This window comes from Eulemur rufifrons, chromosome 15 (genome assembly GCF_041146395.1).
Source record: "Eulemur rufifrons isolate Redbay chromosome 15, OSU_ERuf_1, whole genome shotgun sequence".
Classification (NCBI taxonomy): Eukaryota; Metazoa; Chordata; class Mammalia; order Primates; family Lemuridae; genus Eulemur; species Eulemur rufifrons.
Window position 1 is genome coordinate 33406092 of NC_090997.1, and position 25967 is coordinate 33432058.

The following is a 25967-nucleotide window of genomic DNA, read 5'->3' on the forward strand; positions in this document are numbered from 1 at the left end:
AGTTTTCTTTGATATAGGTTTGCAGCAAGCATAATGCAGAAGTTACAATTATCATACAGCTAAAGAATTCCTAGTGTTCCTTTAAAGAATTTCTTATATTATCTAATCATGAATAGAATTTAATATAATACAAATTCATGTTTAAAACTAACATGAAACCTTTTTTAAGCCCTTTTGATATTCTCCTAATTTGGAAGATCACAGTTAAAATTAAAACAAACCTGCTAATCAACATTGTATTATTTGGTAGTTTAGTTGAGGTGTAAGTAGGATATTCTGAAATCTCTTACAATGGAATTAAGGCACTGAATATAATCACTATATTTCCTACTTTAAGGTGAGATGATTATTATCTCTGTGGCTTTAGAAAGATAATGAGCTTTTCTGAACAACGGTTTCTTTATCTAAGAAACTGAATTCTAATAATTATCTCATATAGTTGTTATGAGAATTAAATAAAATAATTAAAATTTAGGTCATTATTATAAGCATATTTAATTTTTCTTTAGATTTTCTTCTTAAGACTACATAAGTTTTTGTTTTCCTTCCTAACATGATTTGTTAAGAGTAATCCTCACATGCTGCCTTAGAGCCTTTCTAGAACAAGCTTGGGTATTAAGATAGTGTCTGGCACATAGAAAGTACCCAAGATCTACTAGTTAATTTCCCCTTCTTTAGTGTTCTTAAATACACTATTCTGGAATATATTCTCACAGGTGAAACCTGGAGATGATATTCAAAATATTTAACAACCCACATGGTAAGGGCACTGTTCAGTCTGAAAAGATGCTCGCAGTGAACAAACAGGTGCAGATCAGCTGAGTGTTAGCGCTGGCTAAGCACCCATAACTGTTGAATGCTCGTAACTTCTCATGAGAGGTTTGAGGTAAGCCAATAATAATACAGTTAACTATTGAGATATTAAAATCATTAGGATCAAACTCGGGTTTTTGAAAGGAGAAGGTGTTTAAAGAGAATTGAGCTTGGAGATACTTAGGCATCAGAGAGGAGGCTCAGACCTATTGTAATTCACCCAATCCTTACCAAACCCATCCAATCTTGGAAAAATATTTAAAGGAACAAGACAAAACAAAGCACAACTTAAGATATTTCAATTTGAGCATAAGACAAAAACATCATATGAAGTTTGTTTTTCCTATGACATAAATGTTGAAATGTGTATCACAAATAAATATTGCCTATGTAATAATTTATGTCTAAAACAGTTGACATATTTCCCTTCCCGTTTTTATTTATTACAAACATTTCTGATTCTTAGATTTTTTTTCAAATTGTGACTATAAATATTTTAACTGTAATTTAATAAAATTATTTATACAATTTTATGCATTTAATAAAATATTTCTTTTCAATAGTAGGAAACTAGATGTGGTAGAGAAATAACCTTTCTTTCTGAAGAATAGTTTAAATGTATATGTACTAATTCAATTCTAAAAATTTCAGAAATTATTGTGCCCAACTCTTGTATCTAACGTATAGCAGGACTCATATGTGTGTATTTTCAATGAAGGGTTGAACAATGTCTATTTTTTAGGAACAGTAAACATTTACTTTTCAAAATACCTGTGTTGTAACACTTTGAAGAAACACATGATGTTTTCATAAAATCGGTTTATTAATATATGGCTCATTTTTGTTTTTCTCTTCTTCTTTTTCTTCCTTCTCTACTCTGCTTCCTTGGATGCTTTCCCAAAGGAGGACAAAGTGGTTAGAATCCATGCTTTCTTTTCTATCATTTGTTATAATATTGTTGTGAACTTTATTAAGTGAATGTGGCACAATGAAATTAAATACTAGGAAGAACTCCTTCCCAGTTCTCATTTAAAAAAATAAGATGAACATCTAGGAGCATTACAGAATTTTATATTAATAGGTAAAGTTTATTAATAGGGTAGATAGAATTCATGAAGACAGTGAGATTTTAATATGATTTATATCATTTGTGAGCTCATTTGTTTTCTTAACTCTTTGAGTTTTAATGATTTTTCTACCTGCCTTCAGGAACAATAAATTCTTATGGGCTCTATTTTTCTCAGCACTCAGTGGATGCACAGGCAGGTGATTTGAAACTTTATTGCAGAAATAGTGATTTAGGGAGAATGGATCAAATTCAAATCAAAAACTCAAAATATAATTATCTGTGGAACACAAGTAGCAGAGTTGCCATATTGAACCACATTTTTCCATTTTCTTTTCTCTCCTGTGTAGAAATACCTCCTTAGGGAAAAGAAAGGTCACTTTTAACTCTTCTCAGCAGTAGAAACCACAGAGGCTGTTTGTACTTGGAAAGATAGGCTCCAAATGGAAGCTTCAGTCAGCCTCTCCTTTGTATACATGCTATATACCTTGATTTGGTGTAAATTACAACTTCCTCACAGCTCATTAATCTCCCAATAGGAGACTGAGGCAATGAGTATTTCAGGTTCAATATATTAACTCAGCTGCCTTTGTTCAATATTTTTAAAGCATAAATGATGCACTGCAGTGCATAATTAGAAAGCGTGACATTAAATTGAACATTGATCTGTGTTTTTAAACTTGATGCTAGTATATGTTCATCAATTTTTTCTATGAAAAAGAAATCAGGTTGCAAAATTATATAGGGTAGTCTATTTTCACTAATTTTCTTGCTGTACTGTTGATGGCATGTGGGATCATTTTAGGAGATATAATTTTAATGCAATAATGTACTATATTTAACAAAAATAACTAGAATATTACACCTGTGGTTTCATAAATATTATTACTTTGGATGGACTCCATGTTTTAATGTGGATAATTTTAAATTCCTTTAAAGCATAAGAGTGTAAGTAAATAATAATGCTAGTGTTATGCAGAGTTGGTGATAAGATTTCAGCTACTCCTGTAGGGGTGGCCAGACTCATTATCTCTTTGACAGCACTTCCCACGACAGCAGGCTATTTGAGCTTGTTATGATTACTGGGTAATGAGGATACAGGTGGATTTTGTGATTCTCAGACTAAAAATAAAGGGGAAAAACCTGTAAAAGACAATCACTTTCAATTATTTTTTTTCATTGCAATTAGAATGCATACATCTACCACTTTACTTTTAAGTACTTTGTCATAACTTCTCACAAAACCTTTTTAGTCTATTGAGGTTGTTCAATGAATTGCTTTTCTAGTCCAGGGTAACTGAAGCCAGATTTTGTCATAGTCATGTTAGAGAGAATAACTTGAGTATTAGACAAACTACTTAATTGCCAGTCCTTTCCCTATTCCCCTGAGCTCTTTTATTTTATGTAGAGAAATTATAATGTGTGTGTGGTCTTGTTATGGGTGGAAAGGAAGAGAAATAAGAGTAAATCAAACTTTTTTACAAGCAATCTTTATTTTGATCAAAATAATAATAATGAATTTTAGTTGGTCTATTAAATTGGTGAAGAAATATAATTAAAATACTAGATATGAAGTATTGAAATGAAGAAACTATATATGAAATACTGATATGAGGTCCAAAGGATAGCTAAGGTATAAAAATTATACATTAAAAAGGTATTAATTATAATATTTTTTCAGCCCAGGAGTATCTTATTTTAAAACTTCACCCTTAGCCTAAATCAGATCTAATAATAACTTGGAAGATTGTGTATTTGCTTATAAAGAAAATGGCTGCCATAAAGAATCACTTTGCAATGGATATATGTAATGGCTTATAATAGGAAATTATTCTTCACAGGGGCATACTCTCATTGGTCAAATTTTAATTTTTTTTTTACTTTATTGAAATCTGTCTTCTAAGCCTAAATATATAGAGATGCTATAAAACTCTCTATAGTCTGTTTAAATTGCTTTTATCTTTGTTTTACTATTTATGTGGTGATGGAGGATTGCGTTTAGGTAGCTCCATTGATGACATTAACCCTTTGCTGCTACTAAGTTAGCTGAATTGAATCTTTAAAATTCAATTCCTTTGGGATTTCTCATGAATTTTTATCAATTTTTTTTTTTTTTTTGGTGGGGAAGATTGGTTTATAAATATAGCAACTAAAAATGATCTTGCTACATTTATAATTTATATTTTCACAAAAAGGGTCAGGTTTTTTAAGTTAAGAATATTTTACAGTAAATATCAGCATGACTCTGAAAAAAAAAGAACCCTATCATTTTCTTATTCTTTCAAAATGTGAAATCTGCACATATTTACCTTTTAAATATCACATATAAAATTTTTTAATATCAAGGTAATTATTAAAGGCTCTACATTTATAGATCATTAAATAGGAAATGTCCGATTTCGAATAAAAAGTTTAGTGTATATCTCAAACAAGAAGCAGTGCAATTAATCAAAGTATGTGCCTGAGCTATCGACACAATTTTGCTATTTTAATGTAGCTTGCTTATGCCAGCAGCAAAGAAGCCTGGAGAGCAAGTGGTGATGAAATCGTGAAAGGCATTTTCCACAGCTTGTTGAGAATTAAGTATTTTTCCTTGCAAAAAGTGGTCCAAAGCCTGGAAGAAGTGATAGTCAGTTAGTGCGAGGCCTGGTGAATACGGTGGATGACAGAGTTTCCAAGTGTAGTTTGACCAGCATTGTTTGTTGCAACATGTGGTCTTGCAAAAGGATTGGCCTGTCTCTGTTGACCGGTCTTGGCTGCTTTATCACAAGCATCCTCATCATTTTGTCCAGTTGATTGCAATAGACATCCATTGCAATCCATTGACCAGGGTTCATAAAGCCGTAGTAGATAATACCAGCACTGGACAACCAAACAGGCACCATTAGCTTTTCTTTGATGAATATTCAGTTTTGGACTGTGTTTCGGCACTTCATCTTTATCCAACCATTGTGCTGAATGCTTGCAATTGTCAAAAAAAATCCATGTTTCATCAGATGTAATGATAGTGTGTAGAAATGGTTTGCCTTTAGGTTCTGACAGCAAAGAAAGGCAAGCTTTGAGATGGTTTCTCTTCTGTTGCTCATTTAATTAATGCAGTACTCATCTATCCAGCTTCTTTACCTTGCCAATTTGTTTCAAATGGTCCAATATTGTTGAAATAGTGTCAAACCTTGCTGCTAATTCACTCGTAGTTTGAGATGGATTCTCTTCCACTAAAGCTTTCGACTTGTCATTATCCACCTCGGTCTCAGGTTACCCACAAGAATACTGTGCGTTCATTAGCCACATCCTTCCCAAACACTTCGTTGATATTTTGAGCTGTCTGCACTGCATTGGTTCCACAACTGAACTCATATTCAAAAATAACATAAATTTTTGACTTATCCATAGTTTCACAAAAATTGCTCTGAAACAAAATTTGAAGGATAATCACAAGCCAAACCATGCATTTGAAAGGCTGAGGATGTATCTTCACAATAACATAAAGCAAGAAGTGTCAAAATGAAATGTCAGAAATATCGACTGTCAAAGTTACTACTTAAGTACATTCCATAGTACAAAGTTACAATTTTTTAAATGTCTCCTTATAACTTTCCATTGGTGTTTGTTTTTAAACCTTGTGCTAAATGATATATTGATAAAACAAACGTATTTCCATTAAAAAAAAGCTTATAAAAGGTGGGAGTTGGCTGGGGTGGGACATTGCCAGCTGAGTTTGAAAATAGCCTTATCATAAGGTGTTATCTGTGGGATGATTGATTCTTAACAGCATTAAAAACTTTGCACTCACAGACTGTACGCTTAAATACTAAAGTGATGATTTTGGGTTTTATTCTCTTACTAGGATTAGATAAAGGCAAGCAAGTCAGTAAAATCATAATCATTTTAAAAAATGATTTGCATGATTGCATTAAATATTTATTCTTATTATGAAAAAAATCTTCTCAGAATTATCCATATTTAGTTCATGGCATGATGAAGCAGATGATCCTAATTTACAACCTTCAATCCTTTGAAAAAGTGATTGTAAGAGTTTGCCTGGACCCACTTTTACACTTTTTCTTCCGAGATACTTTGATGGAGTTCTCTGACAGAAGTTCTCTTAGAGATTCTTCCCAGAAAGATAATAGAGGCCTATATAAGAAAGTTAATAAATATAGATAAATATAATAATAAGGAAATGTTAAAATCTATCAAGAGGAGAACTTTAATTTGGCAACTTGGTTGATTAGATTTCTCAAGTTGTCTGGTTTTTCTTTGCTTATTGTAGAGGGGAATAAAACATCAAGTTGCAAACCTTTTATGTGAGATAATTCAGAAAGCTGTGAATTTTTTTATTACAAATTTATTTTTGAAATTTGCTACACTGTTTTTTGAGAAATTTTAATCTCTTGTACTTAGCATTGCTAAATATTTTGAAAATGTTTGCTAATATTCAATAATCATTAGGAAGTTTATAGTCCTTGATAGACTTGGTTTTGTCCCCCTCATCGTCATTTAATACAGTTATAAAATCTGTTTCAGGAAATTATAATTTGGCAAATCAATATTAAATAAGACTTCATAGTGGTACTAAGGGAGCTACACAAGGGTGTAGAAAATTAGCCTTTTCTAGTATGAAGAAATGGCTGTGGTAGACACAGCTTTCCCAAAGCTAACAACTAAACTGTGGACAAACTTCCCAATTTTTTTGTGAACATAAATTGTCATGTCTCTTGTTTACACACCTAAGAGCAGAATTGCTGGTTCATATGAATACTCAACATTTTGGAGAACTGCTAAACTTTTCCCAAGTGGCTACACAGCAACGAATGAAGGTTCTAGTTTCTTCACATTTTTGTCAGTACTTGTTATTGTCTTTTTGCTTAATAGCCATCATGTTGTATGTGAAGTGAAGTGGTATCTCTTTGGATTTTCATAAAACTATTTTTAAGCCAAAATTATCAAACTATTATAGTTTGATATGTGCAATGATTCACATTGTGTGAACTTTTATTCTAGATAAAACACTTCTAAGTTAGCAATTTCTTAAGATTGAACTTTTTTAAAGGCTACATATTCAATGTATTAGAAGCTCAGTTTCTTTCTTCTCTAGGGATTGTTTATTCCGTAAGTTAGAATTATGTAAGTACTTATCAATCTATATGAGTCAATCAAAATAAGAGATCTATGAAATTCAAGATAACTTGGAATCTAATATCTGTCTCTCTGAACTAACTATTCCTAGGGTGCAAAGTCAGAGATTTTTATGACCAATTAGGAAGACTATTTTTTAAACACACAGAGAGAATTGGCAACTTCAGTTTTACCTCACAGCCAGCCATAAGTCCAAAATTAACACGGAAACTTAAGCCAATATTTTAAAAGGCTGTTCTTTCATGGGGCACAATATATTTTCTCTAGTGATATGAGCTTTTAATAGCATACAAAGAGATGCACACAAAAAGTAACAACCATATTTTCTGTCATCTGCCACCCAGCTTTCAATATATCCCTAGTATCTGACATCCAGCATATTTCACCAATAGGTAGATTATCTACCAATGCTGCCATTAGTGGAGAATGTATTATGGTTACAAGTCTATTTAGTCTAATATTAGTATAACCATTCCAGATCTCTATTGTTGCTGCTTAGATAGTATGTCTTTTTCCATACTTTTAACTTCACCCTGTTGTTATCTTTGAATCCAATGTGTGTCTCCTGTAGACAGTATACACTTGAGTCTTGTATTGTGTTTTGTTTTGTTTTTATTCAGTCTTACAATCTCTGACTTTTGATTGCATTCTTTAACCCACTTATATTTAATGTTATTATTGACAATATTTTGTCTCCTATTTTACATTTTGTTTTTATTTTTTTTGTTTCTCTATTCCTTCTTTATTGCTTTATTTTGCATTCAATGAATATTTTGTAGTCATATTTTAGTTCTTTCAGTGTGTTTTACTATATTTTCTGAGTTATTTTCTTAACAGCTTTTGAGTTTTTAATATATTATTTTATCAGAATCTACTTCACATTTATACTACCTTAATTCCACTGAGAGATAAAAATGTTAATCCTATATATCTCTATTCATCTTTCCCTTTTTCTGTTCTGTTATTCTTACATGTACTATGTCAATATGCATTACAAACCCAACAATATGTTGTTATAATTATTATTTTATATAATTTTATGTGTCATTTCTTTGTACCAAAACAACATTGCTTCCAATCACTTCCTTTGTTTTGCTACTGCCAAATATATTTTATTTCTATATTTTACAGTCTTGACAATACTATTATATTAACATTATTTTATACAATATTTAGAAATCACTTGAGAAAGGAGGAGAAATATGAAATTATACTTTTATACTTACCTATGTAATTATTAATTATCTTTACCAGCATTCTTTATTTTTCTTGTGGATTTATATTATCATCTGATGTCACTTTCAGCCACAGAAATTTCCCTCAGTGTTTCTGTAAAGTGGGTCTTCTAGCCAAGAATTCTATCAGGTTTTGTTTATCTTGGAGTATCTTTAATTCACTTTCATTTTTGAAAGAAAGCCTTGTTGGATACAAGAGCCTTGGTTGACAGGTTTTTTTTTTTTTTTTTTTTTCTTCTTTCAGCACATTCAATATGTTATCCCACTGCTTTCTGGCCTCAAATGTCTTTGATGAAAAATCAGCTGTTGATCTTATTGAGGTTCTCTTGGACATAATGAGTTGATTTTTCCATGTTATTCTCAAGAATTTCTTTTTGTCTTTGCCTTTTGACATTTACTATGATGTGTATGTGCCTGGGTTTGGAGGTCTTTGTGTTCCTCCTACTTGGAATTCATTGAGTTTGTTAGATGTGTAGAAAAAAATGTTTTCATTAAATTTGGAAAGCTTTCAGCCACTGTAGCAAATTTGGACCCTGATCCCCACCCCTGGAGCTGGTTTTTGTTTGCTTGTCTGATTCTTTATTTGTTTAGTGAATTGCCTGTACTATTTCAGTGAAGTCTATCTTCCCTGCAATGTGTAGCTCTGAGGTAGACCTTCAACTCTATAATTGAAAGCTGGCTAGTGGAAGGGAGCCCATGACCACTCAATTGCACTTGCCTGTAATAGAACTTTTGCAACATGGAGCTGGAAGTAGGGATAAGAAATTTTGGCAGCCTTCCCCTTTGGGATAGATACTGTAGCCCTTGACTAAGAATTAGGGATGAAAAAAGCCCACGTTCTTGGCTGAACCCACCTAGAATAGAACTTCCGTCTTGCTGAACTCAGGGGAGAAGGAAGGGAGATTGTTGTGGCTCAAGTGCCACAGACTCTTGCTTACAGAAACTTAGTAGATTTTATTTAATAAATATTTCTTCATTTGCTATATGCCCTTTGTACAATTTCCAGATACTTTAAATGGCTGTTTTAAAAAAATAATTTTTATCAGTTATAACTGTTTTGCCGACGAGGGGAGGTCTGCAGAGATGTTCACGTCACCATCCCAGAAGAGCTACTAAAATAGAATTCTTCATAGTTTTGTGTTAATTCATTCATTCACTTATTTATTCATTTGTAGTTTTTTCTCCCCATCAGGAGTCTTACATATAATTATTTTTATTTCAAAATTACTCTCTCAATCTTTTCAATAAATGCAGTTTTGATGGTCATGCATGCTAAGATGCTCTCTTTCTGTTCAATTTAATATGAAAGTTATTTGGTATTTAAGAAAAATCAATTGCATTTAATCACTAAGCTTAATTTTATTTAACCAATCAGCCACCAAAATTAATTATGATAATTAACAGCAAAATACTTTTCTTGGGTAACATGAATTCAGTTATTCATTTATTCAGGGACTTTTAATTATATTTTATCATGACTATGTTAGGTTGAATGGTTGATACAAAATGTGTGTAATAAACCATTTCTTCCACAAATTTATTATTTAATAAATATAATTTAAAAGTTTGTATCCATATGTATTTATTTATAGTATAAATATAATGCTATATTGATGCATAATATTTTTATGGAATATTAATAAATAGAATTCCCTAAAACTTCATCTTAAGGTACAGGTTGAAAACTGTTTGATAATTTAGTCAACACCCCTACTCAAACCTTTCAGTAAAAAGAACAGCTTGTGCCTATTTGCTTCTAAACTACATGTCTACTTAGACCATGGCCATTCCTCATTTTCTATTTATTAGAGCAGTTTTGGAGGTATTTTTAAAACTTCGTAAAATATGCTCTAAATTTATTACAGTAGTTTTGCAGATACTTCAGAAACTATAAAAATATGTTCTCAATCTTGTTGCCATAACTTGAAGTTAGATATCTGGATCTTGAAAGTCCTTATTTTCATATATTCCTTTGTTATGGCTTTTAATATATAAATGTATTCATCAGACAGTTTATTTTGTTATTGTATAATATGTATAGACAATAGTTTTTTCATACATGATAAACTTCAACCACAAGTATTTTCAAAATGACATTTGAATTGCTTATAATGGTAGAAAAATAATTTTGTGCATTTAATTTATGAACATCTTTGTTGTAAAAGATTTAATTTTCATAAAAATCAATCGTTTTTGTTGACTAATAAAATGCTGTTTCAGCAAATTATATGGGTAAAAATAGAAAAGTATATCTTCCACAGAGAAAATATTATTCCTTGTGACTCTTCAGTTACTTCTAGGGAATTTGAAAATGCCTGTGTCTTTTAAACTACAGAAGACCAATGATGTCAGTCAATGAGCCAAGTGTACAATTATAATGGTTTTCATTACAAGCTAAAGCAGGCAGAACAATCACAAGAAGATGCACTTGATGGACAATAGCACAGAAGGTTTATAAGGAGGGCAGTAAGTCAAGCCCTAGGTTAATAGTTGTGATACATGATCATTAAGGCTTCTTGTTTTACTCAAATTCTTTAACATTTGCCTTTTTTTGTTGCTGTTTTTTACTTTTAGACATAGTTAAAGCTTTTATTACTTACTATAATCACTTTGTTAATTTACATGTCAGACTAGTGTATGACTATTCCCCATAAGAATATCTTTTATATATCTTCTGGAATCTATATATTTTACTTCTCCTTAAAACTTACAGTTGCTAGAGATGCCTAAATTGTTATTATTAACAGATATCAGAGAACCATTTGGGGGAACTCTTATAGACGAGATGTATGCATCAAATGCAGATTGGATTAAGTTACCAGCTAACAATTCCTACTAACTTCCCTTAATAAATCTTTCTCTTTTATACTTTCATATGTTCATACCTTTCTTTAGTTTCTCTCAGTGTCAAAATATCCTTGGTCAATCCTTTTCCAGTTGATGCAGAGCTGTTTACCAAAGGGCAAGAGCAAGTCACATATGGAGTGCTCTCTGAGTGTCCTGGGCAGAGTTAGCGCTTTCGGCACCTTTTATACTTCCTCATCATAACATATTCTGCTTTGATTTGTGAGTTTCTTGCAAGTATAGAAAAAATAAATACCCCTTTTAATATTCAATGAACACATTGCTTGACACACAATATATACCCAATTCATATTTGTTAGAAAAATGCCAATTAAATGAGATAAAAAATAGGTTCACTTCATTTCTGACATTTTATATGTGTATTAAATGTTAATATCAGTAGCCGTAGCAAATCCTTCCTAGACATTAACTAATGTTTAGTAAGCATGTCTTTCTCAAACACTGGATTACAAGGCCTAATTGCTGTGCAGTTTATATCAAAAATTCCACAGCAGCCTTAGCATTTGCTGCTGTCAGCCCAGTTCAGTTGTTTTTTAATTGTCCTTCTTGGACCACACCATCACCACTGAACTAGTTAGGAAACACAACACTGTCACCTGACTTAGTCTTTTATTTCTATTATTTATCAGGATAATATGTTCTCTTGTTTTTCTTTGTGTCCTGTCTTCTCATGGAGATTGAAGAACCAAAAGGCTATCCTCCTGCCCTTATTGTGGGTTAACCACTCGTCGTTATGTCTCACATTTCCCTATCTATAGCTGATCCTATTTTTGTATATCTTTGCTTTATTTTCAGTTTTTGGTGAAGAGCAAAAGTTGTAATATTCAGACAAATTATTGGACATGGTATATAAAAAGTAACAGGAATTCTCTAAAATAAATTAAGAAATTTTATAATTAACACATTTTGTGTTTCCACCTCAAAACTATTCTTTAAGAAGAAGAGTAATTTTGATGAGTCTGTTTTGGATGTCTTTAGAGTTTCTTTATACTTAAGATAAAAGAAAAAATTGTGCAAAGATATGGATAATTGTCAGTGTCTTAACAACGTTGCTTAGCTCTTCGTGTGTTCTTTTGATCTAAAGCTACATCTTTCTTCAGCTAAGTAAGTTGACTACTTCCTTGATCATCATTTCTTACCTGTCTACTTTGCCCTCTCCTTTCTATTAAACGTATAATGAATTTACTTGTCCTATCTTCTCATACTTTTTTTCGTCATCTTCACCACCTTCCACTGCTGATATTTTTCAAAATCTCAAAGCTATTCTTATATAATTATCCTTCCAGACAAGTTTTGAATCCTCTGAAAGTAAAATTTGCTGATTGTCAGTTGTCCTTTTTTCATGGAAGCAATGTGTTCTCAAAACTCGTTGAGAATATAAATTGCAGGTTTTCTATTTTATGTAATTTTCTGTAACTTCTGGTAATACAATATAAATATGGCTGTTTCTTAAAGAAATATTTACTCTGATTCCTCAGAAAAGTCCTACTTTTTTCATATGTAATTTTCATCCATTGGTTCATCTTTGAAATTTGAAATTGGTCCTTTTTCTAAATTTTAGATTTAGACAAAGAGGAAAGCTGTTATTCTCCATGAGTCCCATCTGTCTTGTTTGCTGAAAGGTGTTAAGAATGATGCTGCAGGCAAGATGCCAGGCAGCAGGGAATTCAGAGCAGGGTTTCTCTGGTCTTGTCCCTCTGTGCCCCTCCTACGCAGCACTCCTATCCTGCATTCCTTGGCAGTGTCCTCAGTATTGTTCAGGGTATTCACATTTCTTTCCCTCCATTTTTTTCCATGGATCATACTTGTCTCCAGCAATTGCAGGTGCCCCTGAACTTCAAAATATCTATAACAGAGTTCTAATTCTTCCAATAAATAGGGAGGATACAACCAGAAAGGCCTCAGCTTGGTGGTAAAATATATTAGGAGATGTTTAATAAGCATCTCACAAAATCAAACTCCTGTTTTAACCTTCCAAACCAGCCTATCCTACAGATTCTCTCTCTCAATCTCTCTTTCTCTCTCTTTTTTCTCTCTCTCTATCTCATATGCGATCCCTCAAGAAATCTTGTTTGCTCCGTCTTTAAAATATATCTCCACGATGAAACCTCTCCTCATCACCTCCACTTTGCCAGCCTGGTTCAAGACACCATCTAGTCTGTAGTATTGCACTGAACCTATAAGTGGCCTTTCCTCCCCATCTCTCCACCCCCTATCCCACTCCCAAAGACTAACCTCAGCTGGAGTGATGGTTTTAATGTGTAAATCAGACCACACCTTGTATGTCTCTGCTCAGAACTCTCCAATAGTTCCCCATCTCATAAAAGTAAAAGCTGAAACCCTTACAATTGTACCCAACACTCTACCTGATCTGTACTCCACACATACACATATCATCTCCCATCCCTCTCCCACCCACCTCTGCCTTCCGCCCACTGCTTTCTTCCTGTACCTAGTTCATACTAAACAAAAACCTGCCTAGGGTTCCTAGCATAGCTCTTTCTTTTCCTTTTCCTGGAACATTCCTCACTCCCAAACTCTTCATATCTCTGTTCAAACATTACCTTATCAAGGATACCCTCTATATTTACTCTGTATAAAATTTCAGTCAACTCTCAACCACAGAACATCATATCTCATGTCTTATATCCATGTTTAATTTTTCCTTTTTACCATGTTTAATTTTTCTCCATAGTATTTCCCCATGCAATATATATATATATATATACACACACACACACACACACACACACACATACACATTATAGTATGAAAACAGCCACAGACAATGCAAATTGATGTGGCTATGATCCAGTATAGCTTTACTTATGGACACTGAAATTTTATATAATTTTTATGTGTCATGAAATATTACTATTTTTTATTTTTTGTCTTACCATTAAAAATGTAATAGCTATTAATTTGCAAAATATATCATTTGAAAATATCACCAATTGTGGAGGCAGACATATTTGAATTAATATATATTAAGCACATAATGTTGTTAAAGTCAATGTTCTTAGTTGTATGTATATGAGTATATCATACATTCATATATTTTTGTTTAACCATCAAGACAGCCTTATTACTATCTCCATGTGACAGATAAGGAAATTGGGTCTCCAGGCCATGCTTGACTTGGATGCTGTTACTCAAATCTGGTCACTTTAAATTCTAGGCCAGTGCATACAAATCACTAGAGGAGCTTATTTAAATGCAAGTTTCTTAGTTTCATCCCCAGAATTTTTAATTCTTAAGTTTTCTGATGGGGCCAAGAAATCTGCATTTCTAACAATCTTTCTCTTAGTTCCAGGGCCTTAGGAAATGGATGGCAGGCAGGATTTGGCCTGTAGGCAGTAAGTTGTGGACCCCTGCTGTAGTACAGCAGCTCACTCTTCTGATCAATACTGCCAGCCGTAAGTGGAACAAAACAAGCAGTAGGTCTCATTTGTATTATTGATTTTATCTGTAATCTCTCACTTTTTAAAATTATGTGTGTATGATAATACATTATTCATTGGTTTGTAACATTAAATAAGGCTATTAAAGTCAGAGATTTGGCAAAATAACGTAAGTATTCAGTAAATTATATATTATACATATATAACAATGTATATAAAATTAATATTAATATATACAATAATAATATGTAATGAGGTAATTTTCTAATATGTAATGCATTATAGAAATTACCTAAAAAGTTGTGTGTATATGTATCTATCATTCATTTATTAAATCATGGATTCCTAAATATGCAGTTCAATTGGAGTTCTTTTTTATTAATAATAGAAATTATCCTAAGAAGCTTGATGTATAAATTTTACTATTAGCATTTAATAAATTAGAACTCTCAATATTTAATAATCATCATATATGAGCTTCTTGTTGGATAAAAAGTAAATTATATTTTACTATAAAACAAAAAAGAAACTTATTTCCTTGATAATATTCTCATTAGAATTCATATCCTTTGTTTTCACCCTTAACTTATTAAAATTACATAAAAATTGATACTATCACACGTTAGAAAGGGAGGAAGAGAAGGAGTCCTCACATGCATTTGGAAAGATCATCTGTTCATAGTTCCAGAGTATTATAAACTTAAAAATGCCAAATTTACTTCTTCCTCTTCTCTTTCATGTGTGAGATAGTTGTCTTTCAGTGATGGAAAATATAAAAATAAATGTAAATACTTAAATTTCCTTTGACTACCATGTTTCATCCATATATAACATCTTATTAAAATCAGCATACTATTATTTATTAAAATAAATATTAATATTTATTTATTAAAAGCATGATTCTGGTTTGCTCCTCTAGCTTACATAATTTTGAGAATGAAGATCAAAAATTCCTTCTCAAAGCTGCTCTGTATTTGTGTCTTCTAAATCCCTTTATTTCAGAGAGAAAACACCCATCCCAGTGCATATTTCCCCATTATCAGAGTATTTTTCCATATATTTTGGTGCTTAGCGATGGCATTATTGATGTTAATATTTTATATGTGTTTCTTATTAAGAAAACAAAAATAATATAAGGTTGCTTTTAATTTATGAGCTTCAATTTCATTTCTCCAAGTGTGATCTGCATTCTTCTTCCCTGTATGCTAATATTAGTACATGCTATGAAGGGTTTTCTTTTTCCTCCTCCTTAACTGCGTGTATTGTATCCCATGTAAATATTCTGCTGAAATGTATTCTATCTTTCAGCCTTCAGTTATATGAACTGTGTAGTGAGTACATAAAGTCACTCGAATAATCTTAATTTGCTTACATTAACTTAATTCTGACTCTGAAAACCCATCCTATGAGGCAGCAAGGAATTCAGTCTCAGTAATCATTGAGGTGTTTTTTTGTTTTGTTTTGTTTTGTTTTGTTTTGTGTTTTGAGACAGAGTCTCATTCTGTTGCCCGGGCTAGAGTGCCTTGGCATCAGCCTAGCTCACAGCAACCTCAAACTCCTGGACTCAAGCAATCCTTCTGCCTCAGCCTCCCAAGTAGCTGGGACTATAGGCATGTGCCACCATGCCTGGCTCATTTTTTCTCCCTCTATATATATTTTAGTTGTACAGCTTATTTCTTTCTATTTTTATTAGAGACAGGGTCTCGCTCTTGCTCAGGCTGGTCTCGAACTCTGGAGCTCAAAGGATTCTCCTGCCTCGGCCTCCCAGAGTGCTAGGATTACAGGGATGAGCCAATCATTGAGGTTTAATCCTCCAACCCTCCCACGACCTCAGAGGTGTGCCTTATATGTACACTACAAAAGCGTTGTAGAGGCCCCTCCAGTCATAGGACTTTTGACCCAAGTAAATGACTGAGGCAGAAAATCTCAATAAATGAAGGTTTCCTAAGCCAAGATTTTGAGGACCCACCCGGGAAAAACATGAACTGCAGACAAGCTGTGGCCGTTTTTCCAAAGGGGAAGTTGGCACCTTCGGCATTTAAAGGCATAGAGAGAGAAGGAAAAAGGCAAAGGAGGAGGAGGGTGGGGGGTCAGGAGAGGGGGACTGTCAGGGCAAAGTTGTTACATTCCTGTGAGACCCAGCAAATCTACATTTTACTTAAAATAAGGGGAATGTTAGAAGGGAAAAGGGGAATGAAGGGAAAAAGGGAGTGAATTATGTAGATGTCCCTGGAATGTCTGATTCTGGCTTAAGTTATGTTAACTGTAAGATAAACTTAATTCCTCATTAGTGTGGAATCCAGATAAGCTTTAGTTTTAGGTGCTTGGCGTAGGTACAATTTGCATTCCCTTGCTTAGGAGAGAGGTAAGCAAGAATTTCCTTAACAAATGATTTATGGGGTCAGTTCTTCACAAGTGCCTGAGGGTGTTACCTTCTCTTTTGCATATGAAGTTGGGGATGTGGCCCTGAAACTTTTATTTTCTTTTTACAAAGTCTACATTGGCTACCAGAGACTCTCCATAGGTTCTATCCCCTACTCAAAGTATGACGATGAAGCTGAGGCCCTGTTCGTCTGGTCCAGCTTTTGGAGAAATAATAATTAAAAAAAAATAAAATCTTGCCAGTCTTGGTGGCCCAACCTGTAATCCTAGTGCCTTGAGAAGCTGTGGCGGGAGGACTGCTCGAGGCCAGGAGTTCTAGATCAGCCTTGGCAACAGAGGAAAAGACCCCCATCTCTAAAAAAAAAAAATTATTATTTTTTAATTGGCTTAGTGTGGTGGCCCATGGTGTCTATAGTTCTAGCTACTGGGAAGGCTGAGGCAAGAGGATTGCTTGAGCCCAGGAATTTGAGGTTACAGTGATCTATGATCAGGTCACTGTACTCCAGCCTAGGCAACAGAGGGAGAGCCTGTCTCAAAACAAAAGAAAGAAACACACACACACACACACACACACACACTTATAAAAATTTGTGGGATGCAGCTTAGAAGGAAATTTATAACATAAAGTGTTTATGTTAGAAAAGAAGAAATAAATGGCCTTAAGACACTAGGACTAAGGAAAGAAGAACAAATTAAGCACAAAGCAAGCAAGGAAATAATAAAGAGTAAAAATCCATGAAATTCAATAAATAAATAAATAAAATCTTCCAGTCAGAAATCCTCTCCATGAAAGTATTCATTTATTTTTAAGGGGGAGAATTATCTCTTTTTTCCCTCTTTTCTTTCCTTCTCTTCTCTCTTTTTCTCTTTTCTTTTTTGATTTGTATTTGCCCTTACATAGTATCCCTACACCCACAACACAGCCACCCCCTTAAAGGTGTTTCCACATGCCCAGGGTGTTGCCAGCTAGCCATGAGTGGGCTGTGCTATACCCAGGCTGCCACCCTGCCAGCCTCTTCAAGACTGAGGAATTTTCCAAGATTCCCCTCCTAAAATTCACAATGTGTTTCTTATTCTAACAACAACAACAACAAAGTCCTTGAGACTAAAAAATAGAAAGTATCTTGATTTGAATATGACTTTAAAAGTCCAGGACTGACAAGTACAGACTAATATCTTAAACTACTTTTCTACCACAACACTGTCATTACTTTTATTCCTTAACTATCTTTGAAACAAACCAAATTGACCAGATTCTAGTAACGTCAGATTTTTTGTGTGTGGAAATATTTCTTCCTTTCTTAGCACCATATACATTATTGAGATCTTAATTTCCATTGTGAATATAATCTTCTATCTTTACTATTCCCACATTGCATGCAACAATTACGGGTCATTTTATGACATTAAATTAACTCATCAGAATCTGTAACATAGCATAATTATTGCTCCCATTTCATTACTGCCTTTGAAAAATTTTATAGCTATTTCCTCCATGTTTGAAATTGGTTTCTTCAAAATTGTTTCCACAGCCTGGGCAACATAACAAGACCCTGTCTCTATAAAACAAACAAACAAAAACCTAAAAATAAAATTAGCTGGGCATGGTGGGACACACCTATAGTCCCAACTACTCAGGAGGCTGAGATGGGAGGATCGCTTGAGCCCAAAAGTTTGAAGTTGTAATGAGCTATGATCGTGCCACTGCACTCCAGCCTGGGTGACAGAGCAAGACCCTGTCTCTAAAAAAATTGTTTAAAAATCCCTCAAACCAAAATTGTTTTCATTATTCTCTGTTCACCCTTCTGGACTATAGGAAGTCTGTGACATTTTACTCATCTTGCTCTACAATGATCTTTGAAAAGTTAAACTGACTGGTGGCAAGTTTACATGTGGTTAAAGAACCATGTACATCAATCTATCCTTATAAGATATTATAATCTGTGAGGCATCACAATATCCCATAATTACCTCACAGCCTGTGAATCTATGTTTCCAAATGACCTATAAATTCCACTAAATAATAAATGATTTTCATTGGATGTAAGAGACGGCCACATTTGGGGTGATAGTAACGGTGACACACTGGGAGTTGGATCATCTTGGTTTGAGTGGCAGCCCTGCGATCTGGAAAACAAAATCACAGCTTCTCTGCACTTAATTTTCTTACTTGTAAACATGGGAATATTATTACCGTACACCTACTTCTCAGAGCTATTGAACAGATAAAAATAGTAAGAAATTTTGTAGTATCAGAAAATTATATTTTACAAGTGTAAGGGTTTTTTAATTCATGTTTTCTTGCATATGACTTGGGTTCTAAGTAAAACAGAAAGAACTAGGCAAGCATTGACCAGTAATGCTTATTTATTGCAGTTGGGTCCCTATTTGAGTTATTTCTCTTAAAATTGACTAAACAATTTTTCTTTTACTCATTGCAAAGTGCTTAAAAAATGAACAGTTCATCTCTGTTAGCTTGTAGTATGTATAGTAAAATGATAACTGCATCCAACCATTGCTTTAAGGCTACTTGACCAAATAGTGTCAAGAAGCATCCATGAATTGTAATAAGCAAAATGTGGCCTGGAAGTTCACCATGCAAAATTAGATCACTTGTTACTTATAATTTCAGTTCACATATCATGCTGTATGACTTTTCTATGATTCCTCCTTTACAAGTTTTCTTTTCTACCTACGTTATTTCACAAGATCGTTTTGAGTTTTGCAAAATAATTAGAAAGAATTAAAAAATATTTCAACCAGTTGATTTTAGTTATTAGAAATTTCAACAGATTTTGTTTCAGCTATTCTTTTTTTTTAATTTATTCAGGATATTATGGGGATACAAACATTTTGGTTACATGTAATGCATTTGCCCCACCCAAGCCAGGGCTACAAGCATCTCCTTCCGCCATACAGTGTGTTCCGCTTACATTAGTTGGGTGTTTACCCTCCCAACCCTCACCCACGACCAGCACCCAATGAGTGTTACTACCATGTGAACACCTTAGTGTTGGTCAGTTAGTACCAATTTAATGGCAAGTACACGTGGTGCATGTTTTTCTATACTTGTGATACCTCACTTCGAAGGATGGGCTCAATCTCTATCCAAGATAATACAAGAGGTGCTAGATCACCATTGTTTTTTTGTAGTTGAGTAGTAGTCATGGTATACATATACAAATTTTATTAATCCACTCAGGTATTGATGGGCACTTGGGTTGTTTCCACATCTTTGCAATTGTGAATTGTGCTGTTATAAACATTCGAGTGCATAAAGCTTCTATTTCAGTTATTCTGGAAAAAAATCTTTCTTTTTTATCTTGCTGCTTGTTTTGAATTTGAAATTATTTTTTTCTTTTTATGCACCCATTATTTCTGTCAGCCCAAACTCTCTGACGAGGTGGTTATTTCAGAACCTTTACTATTGCATGTACTTTAATGACATTTACTTTTATGTGGTGCAAGCCATTCCTAGCTATTTTTTAAAAAATTATTATTTTGTATACCAGCTTTATTTTTCAGACAAAAGCATATTTTACCTTATTTATATATTCATTCCTTTGTTGTGTGGTTTGATTATTTTAGGTCAATATTTTATCAGTGCTACTAACTGTGCAGCTAAGCATAAATTGTGTGTATGCCACATCCATTTTTAAAGTAAAATATCAAGGTAGAAATTGATTACGGAAGTAATAAGAAGGTCATAATGATGGATAATCTCCTTAGAGACGTGTTTGGGGAATATTGTGCTGTTTGGTCCTCTAAATTCTATTAAAGCAAGAGCAGCAAAATTCTGTTATTGTACATTTTTTAGTTTAGTGCCTTCATTATTTTAATTATTATTTTTTCTTCCACCACCAACATTGTTTTTAAACATATTGTGGAATACATATGATAGCATTTATTTTGTAAAGAAACACTTCAGTCCTATATACTGTTACATCCCAACCGGGTTGTATTGCCTCCTGCACAGAGAGGAGCCAATACACTGAGACAGTCGGGATTGCAGAGGAGAGTTCAATATCACAGAGCGCTAAGTGAGGAGATAGGAGGAATTTCTCAAATCCACCTCCCTGAGAATTTGGGAGAAAGGGTTTTTAAAGATAGTTTGGCAGGCAGAGCCTTAGGCAATTGAGTCTGCTAATTGACTGGGTTCCAGGCGAAATCAAAGAGGTGTAGAAATTGGCTTCTTATATTGAGTTAGTTCCTGGATAGCGGTCGCAATAGCAGTTGAATCAAGTTTTTGGTATGGGCCATTATTGGTCTGGGTGGGTCAGCAGATCCACTGGAATGCAAGGCCTGGAAGATAGCTCAAAAACTAGCCTTAGGTTTCACAAGGGTGATGTTTTCTGTGGAGAAAGTTAAGAATCTTTATAACCATCAGCTATATGACTCCTGAATAGCAATCATAGGAAAGCAAATTAGGGACACTGGCTGGTTATCATTATTACTATTATTTTTAATCTTGCCTGTGCTTTTGCAGAGTGCAGGCCCTTAACCACAGTTCTTGCTTTGCACCCCTTTGTAAATGGTGGTTTCAAGACTATTTGAGAAATTCACAAGGGATCAAATGATTGAAATTTTGATATCCCTTGAGGAAAATACACTAAGACACTGAGAATGAATATTTACTAGCCCATAATAATAGATAAAAAGAAGATCATTTCTTTTCAAAACAAGGAAATTGGCAAAATATTTTTTTAAATCCCCCAAATATGAAATATTTCATATTTTTATTTCAAAGAAATTGACAGTTCTGAAAGTACAAAGTTAAAAATGAGCGGGTGTTCTAAGAAGGAAATAGGAATTGATCAAGTTGGTTTCCCAGGCATTGATTAATTACCTGTGGTGTTCTTAATATATCTTTTTGACTCTGTTGCTTTCTTTTAGTGGAGAGAGAACTATCTTCCACATCTGCTGATAATACAAATTGTGATTAGCATGGAGAAGTTCATCAATCTCCATTCTCCAACAAGGGAGTTTAGAATTCTCCTATACTGAGCAGAGTGGAAAGTGGACTAGTTTCTCTCTGACGAAAAAATAGGAGCATAATGGCCTAAATGTAACTAAATTAACATCAGTGGCAATTAATGTCAGTAATATAATAATTACAGTTTATTTGCAAAACATATCATTTGAAAAGATCACCAATTGTGGAGGCACACATTTTTGAACTAATATATATTGAGCACATAATATTGCTGCAGTGTTCTCAGTGGTGTGTATGTATCATACATCCATATATTTTTATGTAATCATCAAGACAACCTTATTACTATCTCCATATTGTAGATAAGGAAATTGAGTCACAGCACTATTGCCCCTGGGCCATGCTTGACTTGCTCCATGTTTCACTTGGATGATGCAGTTACTCAAATCTAGTCACTTTAAACTTTAGGCCACTGCATACAAATCACTTTAGGGGCTTGTGTAATGCAAATTTCTTGGTCCCACTCCTAGAAATTTTAATTCAGTAGGTTTTAGGTGGGGCCCCAAACTCTGCATTTCTAAAAATCTATTTGGTCCACAGACCAAACTCTAAGTAGTACTGATCCAGGTTACACTAACAAACAGTATTGTCTAGTGTCATATTGCATCCTAAACAGAGTGTGATTTAGTAATAAAGTAACATCTTGTTTATCCAAACCTCAGCCATCTATCAACTTCACCTTTCTGAAAAACAGATAAGAAACAGAAAGTAAGCAAAAAGATAATGTGGAATTTCACAAATAGTTTGACCATGGCTAAGCAGTTAAATTCATGCTATTCATTCATAAGAGAGCCTTATTTACTCTAGTTTATTTATAGCTCTTAAACATGGATTTTATTGTTGGTCTTCAAGTTTTTAAAATTGTATTAGAAGAGAAAAAGAGAGGCTGCTCCAGTTTAGCAGGTGTCCTGGGTGAAAAGCATCTGGCAGCTTCAGAGGATAGTCAAAACTAGAAAAATAGACATAAGAATTAAAAAATATAGGCGTCTGGGTCCCTAACATGCATGGTCTAGCCATCTTATGCATGTCAGTTGAACTTGACTTTTTACGGCTCTCAGTTGTTGCAGCAGGGGCAAATGTATCAACTCCTTACTGTGACAACTCTCTGGAGAAAGAAGAACATGGAATTTGGAGTCAAATTTATTCCATTTGGAGTAGTTTCAAATCCCAGATCCTCTACTTATTGGCTGTGGATGACAGTTTTCTTCACGTAAATTTTTTTGTCGGTCAGGCAGTTGTGGCAACCACTTCCCTATGGAGTAAATAACGCAGGGGGGCAAGTTCCCTAGCAGGATACCTAACACATAGTAGACATCCAAGTCTCTCCTTTCTGTCCTCCGGGGGAATGAAAGATGGGAATTAAAGAGGGTGGGATGTGGTGTCAGACAGACCTGGACTCAGATACTGGCTGCATACTTATTAACTGGATAACTTCAGGAAAGCCATTTGAACTCTCAGTGGCCCAGTTTTTTTTAGTTTGTGAAGTGGAATTAGTAATATCAATTTTTCTGGGTTAGTATAAGAATTACAATAGTACACATACAGTGCCTTGCATGTATTAGGCCTCCAATAAATGGTAATTATAGTGATTATAGTTATCATTCTCAGCATCTTCCTTTAAGACAATACTGCAGGTATGTCGCATGCTTTGGAAAGATTTCTATTGTAAATCATAAATCTTCAGAATTTCCATATAATTTATTCAGAATGGTTCTGGTTGTTTGTAGGTTCACTTTACAGGTTAATGTTTAAGCCTTACCTTCACACAGATAAACAAATATATACTTTAATAATATTAATTGTTCTCATGATATGTATGTACACATATGAATATACGTATGTTGCATATATATGCGGATTTTAACTTACCCCACATTCTCAGTATTGCACATAGCTTTCTATCATTACTCTTATAGTATTAGCTTATGTAGATTGATTTTGGGTTGGGAATTTGAGATCTTAGTATACTTTAATATTGATATTGTTATTATCCAGTAAAATACAGAAAAACATAGTTAAGACTCTGAGCTTAGAAATATACCAGAATTCAAACCTGGCTTCTCTACTCATGAGTTATGTGACTCTGGATGATCTACTTTTCCATACTGAGCCTCAGTTTCTCATCAATAGAGGGGGATAACATGCCCTAATCACAGTGTTGTGGGGCTGATTACTAGCATTTATAATGTGCTTAACACAATGCATATTATAAATTTCTATGAAGAAGTAGTCTATCTATTTATTTTGTATTTGACTGTCACATTTTATAGTGATAACAATAAAATTGGATTTTCAATAATTAGGTTCTAAAAAAGAAAAAAAATACATTGTCCCTAGTTACCAGGACAATACACTTAATTGGTAGACAAACATATAAATAAATGAATACTAATAAAAGTTATAGATCTTCTAGATATTTTGGGTGAGTTAAATGGGAAAAAGAAAGGGAGTGACTAACTTAACCTGGAAAGATTAAAGAAGGCTTTCAAGAATGTGACATTTGGTTTGAGTTTGTTTAGTTCAAATATAAAATTTTTGTTAAAATGATAATAATAAATATATAATGCAGAGGACTGGATCAATATGCTGAACAGAACACACATCCAAAAACCTCCCCCAAATGCCTTTAAATAACAGGAAAATAATTTGAATACAAACAAATTCACAGTAGAGCTAAACTGCAGGAAAAGGTGTCATTAGCAGACCCTAACTTTTTAGATACTCCTCAAAGATAGCCCAAAAAGCTAATTAACAAAAGCAAACAATGTGCCAGCTGAAAACACAAACAATAGAAAATTATTACAAATATAAAAGCTAGAGAGTTTATTATGTTTAATGATAGCCAGTATAAATATTATAAAGAGGAAACTTGGTGCAAATGTCAAGTTCATCATGCATAATGAACTTTACCTCCTAAGACTATTCTTATGTGTGTCCCTGTAAGGGAAAAGGGCAGCAGCATATTTGACTCAAGTTCCAAGCTAATACTCTAATGCTGGAAGATTTGTGGACTGTAATCCAAGGAAATTTAACTACATACTTGAGGAAGGCACTTTGTGTGGGTATCAGTGTCTGAGAGGGAATGCTTAGTGTGGGTGTCAGGGTCTGAGGGAATCAGACAGCCTGAGGTAACTTGATATACAAAACTAACATAGTCAGGAGAAGAAAAGAAGTAAAGCAGCTAGAGCAGAGGGAAATTCACAAGGGTAGTCTACTGTTAGAGAATAGGCAAGTTTGTTTTGATAAGTGAAAATTTGAGCTATGTTTTTTGTGTTTGGGTAGGGGTGGGTGGTCGTTGCCATTCTCCGCATGTCTAACATGCCCAAGAGGTGAAAGTGAAGCCAGTCAATCAATGCACTTACCCATTTACATCAAATCTACAGTGACCCCCTTCTGTTTAGAAGATGGAGACCTTTAGGAAATAATCCTATGGACTGTACAACAGCAGAAGAAATTTACCCCAGAATTAACAGACATGATTCAGTGAGATTTGACATAACTCAGAGATTTGCATACATCAAATAAAAAACAATCTACTGAGGAAAGGGGCAATGAGAGGATAAGGATGAGTTAGGAATTAAAATATGTTGGCAAAAATTTGTTTTAAAAGTCAGTAGAGCAGAGGCAAGAACTGAATCAGTGATCTGTAAGACAAATGCATGATATTCTCACTGTACAAAGAGAAATAAACTAATATTGATAGATAGTATGTTAGAAGAATTAGTCATAGATACTTAGTCAAGAAAGTCTAACTCCAATTAATAGGAGCTCCAAAAGATGAGAAAACAGAAAATGGAGGACATAACTACAAAATTAAATAAAAATATTCCCAAATTGTTAAGCACAATTATTGAAAAAAAGTTTTACACAAAGACACACCTTGGTGAACTTTTACTACTTTAAATATGAAAGGAAGAATCCTGAAAAGATGGAGGAAAAAAATGAAAAAGTTTACATATAAAGACATGAAAATCAGATTGTCATCTGATTTACCATTGAAAAAAAGATTAGAAATTAATTGAGCAGTATTTTGAATGTTCTAAAATAAAGAAACATAAATTTTCCAAAACTAG

General features: G+C 33.6%; 1 protein-coding gene across 1 annotated transcript in view; it reads left to right on the forward strand.

The window, feature by feature from the left end:
• RIMS1 (regulating synaptic membrane exocytosis 1) overlaps positions 1-25967 on the forward strand; it is a 467111-nt gene that overhangs the window by 189880 nt on the left and 251264 nt on the right. Inside the window, exon 4 of the mRNA XM_069488784.1 lies at positions 1717-1728. Coding sequence (XP_069344885.1) covers positions 1717-1728 — 12 coding nt within the window. The remainder of the gene's footprint in view (positions 1-1716; positions 1729-25967) is intronic.